The following is a 13976-nucleotide window of genomic DNA, read 5'->3' as shown; positions in this document are numbered from 1 at the left end:
CTTTTATTGCTGCTATATCAATTCTGAGACTTTCTCAGTCACAGCCTTGTTGGAAATGACTGCTTCACACAATGATTTACTGTCATTAGGGCATATTACATTAACTAAATCTCTGTGTACATTAAGTATAATGGCAAGGCTGCACCAACAGCATCGGCTAAAGCTAATGTCTCACCAGCACATCCTCCCCCGACAGGGATTCGAACCAGATGGCATCGAGATTGCGACAGAATTAAACCATGCTCTCTAGACCAAGTGCGAAGCTAGATGCCCAGCTTAGATGATGTCATTATTAGCCAAACAAAAATCCTGTTTTATTTTGGCACGGGTTTTCCCATTCAGTGTTCTTGCTGAGGGGTTTTAGCACGGCGGCCAACAATAGATATGCCATGCTTAAAAAGATTCTGCCATGCTTAAGGCCCAGAAAATATCTGCAAGCTCTGTATTGCACTTTTTCAATAACATGTGAGTAATAGGGGTTTAGTTGTTCTAGATCAAAGGTCGAACGGTCGTGCTCATAAAAAATGAAAAGCATGAAAATAATTACAATTTCTACTTGAATTAGTCGCGAAACTCATAAAAAATGAAAAATAATTCTCGCACACTCGAATTTATTTTTCATTTTTACTCGCTATTAAAAGTGTGAGTAAAGTGTGAGTGAAATTCATATTTAAATCATTGAATATTTATATTTATATGCGTTGGGCTCATTTTAATAAAAGTTTTGTTATTAAAATGAAGAAAGAAGAAGAACCCAACTTCAAAATCGAAATAAAAGAAACCAATAAATTATTAAATGCTGTTTTAATCCTCTAAATCATTTTCTAAATTAACTTTTTTATTGTTATTTTTTCTGTGATTGTTTCCATTTCTTTAATTTTTTACTCAATTTATTATTTTCATTCATCAAATCTTTTGAAAAATTCTCATAGTAAAAATATAATGCAACCAAAATTAATCCTCCTGCTACAAAATATTGCTTCAAATCACTACTTCCGGTTGGTATGTTGAAATCATACATTTATTTAAGAAAAAAATTATTAAATTGATAGATATTTAATATCTTAGAAATATTAAACTTTTATATGTTTCAAATCAAATAACAATTAAACTTACTACCTAACAGTTATTCATTAACTAATTTCTCCATGCTTTAACTACTATATATTTGAAACATACAGCTTAATCTTGTTTCAATATATATTTATTATTCTTTTCATAATTGATATGTTTAACTGTTTGATAATGCTTTGATTTATGTGATTTTGAATATTTGCCGCCGCAATAACAATACACTTTTTCAATAGGATTGAATTTGCTAAATTCATCATCTAAATAACATTGAACTGCAATATCTTTAAATGATTTTTCATTATCTAATTCACATTGAATACCAATATTTGATGAATTTTCATTATAGATAATTTGTTTATTATCAAAATTTAAATAATATAATTGTCTTTTTTCAATTCTTAAGTTAATCAAATCATTGTAATCTTTAGAAAGCATTATATCACTTTTTCTTTCATTGAAAGGAGTTTGAAGAATATTTATTATGTTTTCATCTAAAGTTCCTTTAACATTTAAAACTGTATTAAATATTTTAGGATTTTTGATTCCATTATCAAAAGTATCTACTAGTTCAGTAATTAAATATGTTTCATTTGATAATATTTGATTAAACATAGTAATATTATCAATTTTATAATGTCTTGCGGACACTAAATTTGTTGCTGAAATATAATTTCTAATGTTAAACTGTGAAAATAATTTATTGGTTTCTTTTATTTCGATTTTGAAGTTGGGTTCTTCTTCTTCTTTCTTTATTTTAATAACAAAACTTTTATTAAAATGAGCCCAACGCATATAGATATAAATATTCAATGATTTAAATATGAAATTTTTCACTCACACTTTAGTCACACTTTTAATAGCGAGTAAAAATGAAAAATAAATTCGAGTGTGCGAGAATTATTTTTCATTTTTTATGAGATTCGCGACTAATTCAAGTAGAAATTGTTATTATTTTCATGTTTTTCATTTTTTATGAGCTCGACCGTTCGACCTTTGATCTAGAACAACTAAACCCCTATTACTCATGTGGGTTTTTTGCACCCCAAATCTCAGCACCGTAACTGAGAATTGCATCGACACCACTTTCATATAATATTTTAAACGTCTTGTAGCCTACATTCCGGAGAGTAGAAAACCGTCCTATATTTCCCCCAAGGGCCTTACCACCCAAGGTGGACAAATGTTCAAAATGAGTGTTAAATTTTAGATGACTGTCCAAATAAACGCCAAGATATTTGTAACAGTCTACTTTACATATTTCATTATCATGCCATGTAGAGTGGAATTTCGTACATGCCTTTCTAATTTTTCTAAAGTGCACAATTTGCGTTTTATCGAAATTTATGGATAACAGCCATTTGTCACACCAAGACCTTGTCTTGTCAATAAGATATTGTAGCTCAGCCTCTGAGTTTGCAATTAGACATAGGTCATCTGCGTGGACCAGTACGTTAATAAAGTTTGGATCGCCATTTAATTCCAGGAATAAATCATTAAGAAATATGCAGCCAGACTTGGAGAAAGTGTATCTCCCTGTCTAATACCGTTGACACAGTCGAACCACCCAGTAATGAAGTCTGGTCTTAGCTTGATACAACACTTCGTGTTTTGATATAAACTACTTATTGCCCAGTACATTTTACCGCTAATACCTAGTCGTGCAAGTTTGAGCATTAATAAGTCGCGATCGATGAAATCGAAAAACTTTTTGAAGTCGGTAAAACCGCAAAATGTATCCCTATTGCGACTTCTATTTTGATTTACTATAGATGTTAAGTTGAAAATATGATCTTGACACGATCTCTCTTTGCGAAAGCCATTCTGACAGTCAGAGAGAAGGCCATTAGTTTCACAATATTTCACAATGTTGCAATTTCCCAACACACGATAATAAAGCTATGCCCCTATAGTTAAGGGGAATATAAGGATCTTGGTTGTGCCTTTTGGTATGGGGGAAATAGTGGCTTTTAACCAACTGCTGTGAACAGTATGGTTATTGAAACAAAAATTGCAGAAAGAGTGGCAACAAAAAGAGTGGACCCAAACATTGAATGACCGTTTCGTTTTGAAGTACTTCATTCGGGATATTATCGATACCCGGTGTTTTACGTTTATTTAATTTCGAGGCAAATTGTCTGACCTCCTGGACGGAAAATGGCCTGTTTATACCAATATCGTTTCTTGGGTTTCTTATCACATCATTTTCTAAGCCAGATTTTTCGTGATATAGGAGATTCAAAAAATTGTAATTGACATTCGTATTCTGTTCTTCATACAAGCCTTTGAAATCTTACATCCATTTCTCCTCTACTAGGTTTTTCGAAGAAGTATATTTATCATCAATTTTGACACTCAACGGGATTTTCTTGTCTTTTCTAGGCCCCAGTGAGTTATCTTTATCCCAGAAAGATTTAGGGCCATTTTTAGATGTACGGTCTAACTGGAGAATTTTTTCCCTATTGTATTTTCTTTCTTTTTGTCTAAGAAGCCGGTCAAAATGATTTCGAGAGAGGATATATTCAGAGTGCAGGGTTTTCTTATCCTTTATACAAGCTTTTTTATGGCTTTTAGTTTAACACAAGTAGATTTCCATGCAATACTCAATTCCTCACACCAGTAAGGTTTATAAGACTTTCTGCATGGATTTCTGTGATACCTTTTTGATGTTTAGATACGAATCCATCTCATTTGTAATAGTTGACGTAAATTCTGTGTATAGATTGTCAAATTCAGCTTGGTTTTTCCGTAAATTTTCTAATCGTTGAATAATAATATTAATAGTATTTCGGAATAAGTCGTTGGTCATGAATTCAGCTGGGATTTCATTAAGATAGTACCTTTTAGTTTTAGGCGATCTTTCATCGTGGCTAACTCCATTCAGCTGAGTGAAAGATTTTTGAAACTCAGATACTTCAACTTCGATGCAAATCAGAGATTTACTGCTGATTAAATGAGCACAATTAGCTCTTTCTGCTAACTCCACACTAGGATATACGTTAAAGTGCTTTCAATAAGAGAAGTTATCAGTGGGTACAGCAATGTAGTCAACTACAGATTTGCCCCTTGCATTAATACATGTATAATTATCATTACCTGGAGTTAATCTTCCATATAATACACAAAGGTTAGTGTCCTTTAGAAATTCAACAAATGTATGACCATACGCATTACTAGTTGTGTCAAGTTACTAGTTGTGTACACTCTTTGTGGGATTTCGGAATCATCACTAATATCTGGTATGGTCCCTGTTCTGGCATTGAGGTCTCCATAGAGAAATATAATATCACTATCACTTATCATATATATTTGTGCAATCAAATGTGACAGAGTGTCTGTTACATTGCGGCTCCAAGGGGAGCCTTCAGGAGCAATATAGCTAGTAATAATTGAAATTTCAAATTTTGTCTCTTTATGTACTTCAGTACTGCGTACAATTCATTATGAAATTATCATATGGGTACTTTACATAGGCTTATTTGTTTCTATCTAGCTATTACCTTGGGCCTCCATGGGAAGACGAAATTTTCAGTATGTGATTAGGGGCCCCAGTATTCTCGGGCACAGGTCAAGGCGGACCCAGGTCACGGGTGATCACACCGCATAATAGGCCACTTTAAAATGCTCCTACTCAATTCGTTTGCAATGAACTAATGAGTAGGAAGTTCTATGTTTAAAAATCACTTTCCACTAGTACTATAATATTAAAAGAAGTAAATACCCTGTAGATCGGTAAAGTGTACTGATGAAGAAAATGGGTAATTGTTAAGATTACTGTTTGAAGACCGCACCTGAATGTGAAGTCTTGAGGTTATAAATTTGTTTATTTATACTTGAATTGATAATTGAAGTGACGAGCAGTCTATGGGTGGCGTCCCTGAGTCCGATTTCCGTAACTGAGGGTAGAGACCGGCAACGAGTTTACTCGACTCCAAGGACAACTTATCGTTACGCAAAACACCCCCAAATTGACTATAGCATATGAATTATTTTATGTTATAACGTATCATTATTCATCATCTTAAATTATTGTCACTACGGAATATTGCTCGCACGATATTAACCCTTTCAATACCACATAGTGTCTCTGCTGCTGTACCGGAGGGAATTTAGGGGTTTATAGGGGTATATTTGAAACTTCATAGAATAGTTACCGAGGTATCTGACACAGAAAATTTATAAAGCATGTTGTTGATAACTTTTGGGCCAACAATGTAGACATAAATAATTTGGATATAAGTGAACTTGAGGTCAAGGTCACATACTCCAAGACGGCCACCATGAAAAAAATTCACGATAAGTTTCAGATAAACTGCTCTGTCTCCCAGCAAAATGCACTGATCTTTACAATTCAAACTGAAATTGTATGCCATATATCCTTACTTTATGTAGTAAAAATTTCAAAGCAATAGAACTACTAAAAAATTTATTTTTCCACTCATTTACCATGATATGTCGGAAGGTCAGATGTAAGGGGTTTCACTGGGGTATAATTTCAGGCCTCAGAAAATTGTTACCTATGTATTTGACACTGATACATCGTATACCATGGTGTTGATAACCATTGGGCTAACAAATAAGACAAATTATTTGGATATATGTGACCTTGAGGATGGACAGTTTCTGGTTCTTCATTATTGTTATTGGTGTCCGTTGCCATGACAACCGTATCAAAAGGGTCTAAAAATTGTCACTGATTTCATTTTCATCATCAAAATCATAGCCGGCACTATAAACCTATTTTCTGACTAAGTCTCATCATCTGAACTGCTGCTGTCATATTGGATGTCACTCTCAATTTGTTCACTACCAAATTCCAAGTCACCAGCATCACTGTCAGCATCATTTACGAGCTGCTGAACCGTTTCATCCAGCCAAATTGTTTTTCCTGGCTGTTGCCTTCTTGAATTTTATGCAGATGGCAGCACCGGCTGATAAATATGCCCTTCTAGAAGAAGGGTTAAGCGATACCGTATCACATACGGTACGGGTATGCTAGCTTGTCAATTTGTACCGTATGCCATACGGTAGTGGTATTGTAAGGGTTAAGAAAAGAAACAATTAAGTACACAATTTGAATTTGATTGTCCGGAATTTTGACAGTAAGCAACATACTCCACTTTCAAGAATGACACGACGCTCCACTAAAATGGTGAACTATTCACTACGATTCACTAATCAGTACGATTATAATAGGGTTTCTGCGAAAGAAGCAGAAACCCTAATGATAATAATAATCAGTACAATTACAATAGGGTTTCTGTGAAAACAGCAGAAACCCTAAATACAGTACAACTGGCGTAAGTCGGACAGTTTTAAGTCCGATAATCAACAGTCGGCTGAATTATCCCTATTTAATTAGGTTTTTCTGTTTCTTCACAAAACCTTATTGAGATTCGCGTGATTATTATTATTTGTTCTATTTCCTTTTCCACAGTTTTTTGGTTTACCTTTGTCAGTGGTGTGAAGTTGGCATTGAGCCAATTCATGTAAAATCGTGGTACTTTTTTATGTGAGCATTTGTTTTGTTATTTTATTGTAACCTCCGCCGATGACATGGTCAGCTAAGAAAGCTAAGAAAGCCTACCGGTTTTTAATGTCTATAGGCCTAGTAACCAATTCCATTTTAAGTACGAAGTTGTTACCCGTACGTGACTGTACAGTGATCTCCACAGGTAAACAGTACGTGAATTCCCTACAAACGCCGTACGTGAGTTCCTTTGATCTACGTACGTGCGTGAAAGAAAGAATAGGGTTTGGGTTAGATGAGACTATTTGTAAATCAAGTTTCAAGAAGGCCGATGTACAACGTTACATTGCAGTAAAATAACTGCTCCCTGCGGTTGGCTGAGCTCCCGCTGTCAATCAATGTAAGGGCATATTCGATTGGCGCAGACCAACCGGTCTTTTTATCTTATCTATTATCCTGCTCGGTTCTAGTTTCTCATTTCCCAGTCATGGGAGAGTCTTATATGTTTATTTTTAATTTGATAGCCGTAGTATCGATTCCGTCTTCCCATATCTATTTCATTCAATAACCGCAGCTTCAATCGATACGCTACTTCACGGAAGATTATGCGCGCACAATCGAATAGGCCCAAACCTCGTGTATTGCCGCGATGATTGCTGATTAGATTTCGATGATGTTGTTCACCGAAATCAGCAGATTTTACACATCCATGAAGTATTCAAGGAAAACCTTACAGATGCATCAATCAGATGGCGCCTATACATTACAAAGATAACATTCTGCGCCCGAGATATTAAGATCCGTGGATCTCTTGTTTAGTTTTTAATATTTACACACATGTTGTAGTTATGAATTGTTTATGAGAGAATTTTTGATCCATAAAAGCCGAAATCAACATCGGCCTGAAACCCAGACCAAATCAATTAATAATTTGTTGATTAGATCAACGCTACAATGTATGTATTCATTCAACAAAAAGATTAACTCCTTAAATCTATTCCAAATCATAAAACGTTCTTATCTGTAAATTTACTTAATCAATCGACTCAGCAGGTGCTTAAGATGAGTTCTTAATAGGACAGATCCATTTTTTAACGTGGTGATAATGCAGTATCATGATGTTTGAATGCCATAGTAGGTTCGAATCTGTCAATGCATTTTTAGGCCAGACGTAGGCTGAGCCTATGACTTTACAAATGGAGCGAATTTAAATTGACTGTGCAACTGAGCATGTATTCGTACAAATCATTCATTAAAGCATTATCCATTCTACAAACTCTACTTAGCTGAATTTTGAAAGAGGGCCTCGTTAAAATTTATATGAGCTTTTTCGTGAAAATCTGATCGCAAAAATATTGGTTTTGAAAAGCCAATCAGAAAGCAAGACTCTAAAGCAAGATCTAAAATTGTATTTCAAGATCGATTTCTGTGAAAGCTTTAGTTGATTTGGTTTTTGGGAGGCATATTTTTATTAGCACTACGGAAAATATCATTGACCATTGTGCAAAGTCCGGGAAAAGCTTTTTCTTAAATTGGATAGATGACCTTGATATGCTAATTAGCCATGTGCTCAAACTACAAGTTAAATCAAATTTTATTCCACAAAAATATATGAAATCCAATTCAATTTTACTTTATTGAACAAATAAAAACATCAAATCCAATTCAATGTTGTTTTATTGAGCAACTTTCAGAAAATTGAATTCTAATTCTATTAGAATCAATAAGAACAAGGGAAACGATTTATCTGAGGTATTTGTTCCTGCCAGCTCCAGTCGCTGTCTGTGCTACTTTTGTATTCTAAGGTTGTATTGTGCAAATTATTAGGGTTTCTGCAGCCTCGGCAGAAACCCTATTGGATTCCTGCTGATTATTATTTTTCACTGAGTTTCGTCACATAAAAATCATCTTCTATTAGATTTGACTACTAACAACTTTGAAACGAAATAGTAAGTGACTGAAGTTGAGTAGTTTGTGAGTGTCGTTAGCTACTTTGTTATTTTGTATAAACTATACACATTGGATTATTGTTTTTGCAGTACCTACAACTCTGATACGAGCCCCTGTGCCCTATTTGGTAAAGAGGTCCCGGACACCTTGGGTAACAAAGAAACAATCTATGGAAAAGAAATAACGAGACGAGTAGTACTATATAGGTTAACTATTTATTTGATGCACAAGCTTTCGCTTCTAATGAATAGAAGCTCCAAATCATCCAAGTTTGCATAGACACAGATATGTGCAGATGGGTCCAGTTTCAGCTGAATTTTAAGAATACTATGATATTGATCGCCAACTTTAGCCTTTTAATCTTTGTGGCCATGGATTTTTCAAGATAAATTGATAAATAGGTCTCTACGAACTATGTTTTCGAGTCCATGACCAATGTTATCAAATGAATGAGCCTCCCCATCAAAGCTCATCCTAGCTTTTGTAAAAGTGATCAAGAAACACAAATTGAAACTGAAACTGATCCATAGAATCCATAGTATGTAAAAACCAGAAACAGTATTTTCTTGCCAGCTGCTTTGAATAAATCCATTTTCAGGTTACTTGATGGAGATGGAGACATCTCATTTTAGTCAGTGTGCCCACCATCCCCTTGAGACCTTGTTAGCGTGTTTCGGCCTGCAACTCTCATGATACAGCCTGCATTTCTTGATGGATTTTGGACCACTTGAATTTGATTAATTTTTTTACTCTATAATTTCAGGCATGTTTGTCTTGTCATCAGCAGATACATAGGAATGCTCCGATATGTCCATTGTGTAAAGCCAAGAGCAGATCACGCAATCCTAAAAAGCCAAAACGCAAAGTGGACGAATGATTAATTGGAAATTACTTTTAACTTGATTGGCATTTGATAGATGAAGTTTGAATTCGAAGATGAAGTCTTCATATTTGCTTTTGTGTGCTGTCTTACATATGGCCTTATATATGTATACAAACATTTACTATTTTTAGCTCCGCTGTGACCAGAGCTAATAGGTTAGGGGTGGGGCGTTGTTGTACGGCTGATCGTTCGTTCGTTCATCCTTCTGTGCATCTGGCAAATTCAAATTGCTACTCGTCCCACATTTTTAATCAGATGAATTCCAAATTAGCTATGAATTTTCTATGGACCAAGGCCTTCAAAGTTTCAGAACTCTTTTTATGGTCGAGTTTGTGTACTTTATTTTCCCAGTTTTCTCTGTTATTTGACACCAGTTTGATAGCTTCCTGACTTGCTCAGTCAGTCTGAAATTTGTTGTACTTTCCTGAGAAAGAATGAATTTATTTCTGAAACAAGGAATTGAAAGAATTTTGTAAAATGATAATTTTATCTTAACTGATGTCCTATCAGGATATCCCTTGACTTTGTGCACCAATATGGCTATGGTAATCGGCCTTTCTAAAAAAGTAATCCATACTCGTTGAGATGTGCCGCTACTTGTTCTTTTGTATATCGTAGGCCTAGAAACATTTTTTGATGAAATTTAACTTGACAACGCATATTTGGTTATGATATGAGGTCTGTGCAAGGACATAAAACCAGCACTTCTCATACGCGTCAGCAGCTAAAATTTGTGTTCAGAAAACCGGTTCATCATGTATCACGTGACTAATACAGTTTTCCAATCCTCACTTCAAAAGTTCAGAACTAAATGAAATAAATCGTCGTCATCCAATTTCCTCCTACTAAAATTCAGAGAAAGACGAGAAAATTCCATGTTGATGCACAGCGTAATATTTACTTTGCTGCCGAGATGTGATAATAGCGCCCTCGTTTTAGTAACACGTGTAACTCACCAAAATCAACGAAGCGGTTAATCTTTAGATGTAGGGTAATCAATTGATAAAAAAAGATTTGAATGCGTACGCCCGTTTGTATCGATATGCAGATGCATTTTAAACAATACTTATTTGTATTGAAAAACATATACAGAACTATACAGGTGGACCAATATTGTGTAATATATAGTTGAGTTCGAACAGCGTTGGAGCTTGCTCGCTAAGACCCTGCCTCTATGTGAGTGTCACCTTGTTGACCTCTGCATCATTTCTTGCACTACAATATGACGCTAAGGTTTATGAAGAGATGGTAACGTAGCTGGGTAGTTATATTCATGTCTTACTAATCAATCATAACCATTGTTAAATAGAACGTTGAATTGCCTTACTGTTCATTGTGACCAGGTAGAGAATTCATTTGAATATTTTCGATCGAACTGGTCGCTAGAAGGATTCTTTGTAGTTAATGCTTACACTCTAGAGTTTATTCAATGACGTTTTATTGTGATATTGGATTAAACATACACCATCATGTAAATTTAGGAAAGTCCATGTTAAGAATTTCATTACTTGCTGCAATTTGCAAATCGCTACTAGCCCTACAGTATTAATCAGATCACTTCCAAATTTGGTATGAATATTCTATGGACCAATACCTACAAAGGACAGAGCCATTTTGAGACTACTTGGGACTTCCGCCCAGCAGACTATTGCATTCACTTTTTATCTGTCTGTCCGTCAGTCTGTTGATGGAATCCACTTATTTTGTTAAGTTTGGAAGACGGTACAATGGATTTTCTTGATGTTTGGTTTTTACCTGTATGTTCCCTAGGTTCGCCAAAATGAGCACTTATTGCACATTTGTGAAGCTTTCAAGGGAAATTTAGGAAACATTTGAATCAATTATCTTGATCTTTCACATATGCCTGTATCCCCCAGGGGGCATCATTGGGGAAAATGGGTCGATTGGACACAAGATGGCCATTGTGTAACCTTTTTTGTGCCAAAAAAAGGTTATTTAGGTTATTTTTGCCCTGACTTTCGAGACCTGTATTTTCTTAATGGTTTGCCATTTTTTCATTGAGATTTGTGATGGGTATACTTTGAGTAAGGCTCTTAAACATAGCCACAGATTGTTTTATCAGTTAAGCCTGACCCGATTGGCAGCCATCTTTCACTCATTTGTAGATAGTAAAAGCTTTTGAGGAAAATATCAACAGGTTTTAATTTATAGTCTTGATATTTGATAAATGTTATCACTGTCATAGGATTCATCTCATGTGGAATTACCAAGGATTTTGTTCTGGCCACCAGGGGAGTTGAATATTTGATAATATACAATTTGCCTATTTATATTTGATATTTTTAACCACAATCAATTGCAAAGTTGAAGCATTAGATTGTGTTTGAGATTTGAGGTCATTGGTTCTTGTATATTGTCACCAGGGGCATTGAATAGCTGAAGAACTTAGTATTTTTATATTATATTGGTACCTGGGCATATTTTGTAACCGCAATCAAATTGCAAAATTGTAGCTAGTGACATGTTTTATGAGTCCCATGTGGGCGTGGACCCCTAGTTCAGATTTGGCCATCAGGGGATGTGGGACATGGGGTTTCTATTTATTCAAATCACATAGCGGAGCTATTATAGCAGATTGGCCCCTTGTTTCATATATAGTTATAGTTATGCAGATAAGTTATTTTTTGCTCATTCAGTGCATCCTTCATATCATTTTATTGTCTGAAGCCACTTCTGTAATGTATGCATTGTCACAACTAATTTGAAATAAAGCGTTTGTCATATGTACAGGGTGGTTAAGTATCAGTTCTACTGATTATTTTTCATATATCATACATAGGTCTTTTTTGTTCTTTTGAAGCATCCTTCATATGATTTTATTGTCTTGCTTATTCAGTTATGTATACATTGTCACAACCAAAATGAAATAAAGCGTACGTCATATATATGTGTAATATTTGATTTCCTAGTTTTCAGGATCTTGTTACAATTCGACTAAATATATCTGAGTTAACTCTCCCGATTCTTCAGTCAAAAAGAAAGTTTGTTAGTTTCTCAAGATATTGAAGCCCAAAATTTACCCATCCATCCAATTTTTTTAGATCTCAGATGACGGAAGTAATTGGAAGATGACATTTTCAGATTAGAGGGCGAGAGGGTGATTATCACCACAAATATTTTTTGTTCCTTATAAATGGGAGAGGGAAAAGTATTCCTAGCGTCAATGAATAATTAAATAAAACCAGCAAAAAAAACAATTTGAAATAGAAAAGTTAGTTGATGTTACAAAAGAGAGAATTTAAAGTATTTTACTTGATAAATGGGCTTCATTAAGTAAAGAGGTAATTAAAAAAGTAATTAAAAAGACTTAGAAGGCTTTGATATAATCTATCATGGAATATATTAAGACGGTCATCATGAGTTAGAAATTGTTGAACAAATAAGAAAATAAAATTAAAATAATAAAGAAATAAAATATTTAAAAAAAAATAAATTTAAAAAAAAAATGAAGTAATGAAAAAATTAAAATTATAAAAATATGAAGTTATAAAAAATAAAATGATAAAAATAATGAAATAATTAAAAAAATAAAATTATAAAAATGATTAAATAATTAAAAAAATTAAATTATAAAAATAAAAGTATAAATACTGTCGAATAAATTAAATTATTTTTTTGTTTTTTTTTCTAAATATCCATTTTTTATAGTGATATTTGGAATGTCAGAAGGTTTTTTTTATTTTTTATCAGTAGTAGTTTCAGAACTATCATCATAAATTGTATTCAATTTTTTTATCCCAACTACATCCAATCAAAATGAATACAATTACAAGGCCAGTTGAATAATGGAAATATTTATTAAATGATTTAGAAGGAGTAGAAATAAAATTACTTCCATCTTTACTATTAACATTTTCATTATTTATTTTTTCTTTTTTAAATTCTATTGATTGAATTCCTAACTGCCGTGACCATTCAATTTGTTTCTGTTTTCTCGTTTTTTTTTCTTCACAGCTAATTCTTTCACTTCTTCCACCTCACGCATTTTTTTATAGAAAAATCTTTGTTATCAATGTTTGAAAATGTTTTAACTCCAGTTGATAATAATGTCATAAATCCACCTAATTGAAATGATAGATATCCAATCCATTTATTTAATTATCATAATTGAATAATCATTTTTAAATCGGTGCATAATTATATTCATCTTCAATTGGAAGCATATAATTACATAACTGAGAATAACCTTTTACTACATTTTCTGATATCGCATCATTAATTCTAGCTATTCTTACAGCTTCATAAATCTTTAATAATTTGATCTGATTTCATTGTATCTAATTCATTATAGGTTAAATTATTACCAATATAAGTTTTAAATTTTCCAAACGCAATTAATGTTTCTAATTGATGTTTACAATAAAGATAATATTCATCATTATTATTTGTTGTAACATCATTTAAAGCACCATTACCCGATGTGAATTTTGTTTCTGTTATGCCTAAATCATCTTAACTTTTTCAATTGGAACATCACTATTTTTAGATTTTATATTCTCTTCGCCGCCCATTTATATAACAAAAAAATTAGTTGTGTTGTTACAACTAAAATTTAACTAGAATGTAACTAAAAATATAATA

At 33.5% G+C, this 13976-nt stretch overlaps 1 protein-coding gene across 1 annotated transcript in view; it reads left to right on the top strand.

Annotated features, from left to right (window-relative positions):
- Positions 1-12266, top strand: part of LOC141901890 (zinc finger C4H2 domain-containing protein-like) — an 89039-nt gene extending 76773 nt beyond the window's left edge. The window contains exon 5 of the mRNA XM_074789450.1: positions 9255-12266. Within this exon, the coding sequence (XP_074645551.1) occupies positions 9255-9368 (114 nt within the window). The 3' untranslated portion in view covers positions 9369-12266. The remainder of the gene's footprint in view (positions 1-9254) is intronic.
- The last annotated feature ends 1710 nt before the right edge of the window (positions 12267-13976 follow it).

This window comes from Tubulanus polymorphus, chromosome 1, assembly GCF_964204645.1.
Source record: "Tubulanus polymorphus chromosome 1, tnTubPoly1.2, whole genome shotgun sequence".
Taxonomy (NCBI): Eukaryota; Metazoa; Nemertea; class Palaeonemertea; order Tubulaniformes; family Tubulanidae; genus Tubulanus; species Tubulanus polymorphus.
This window is presented reverse-complemented; position numbering and strand designations above follow the sequence as displayed.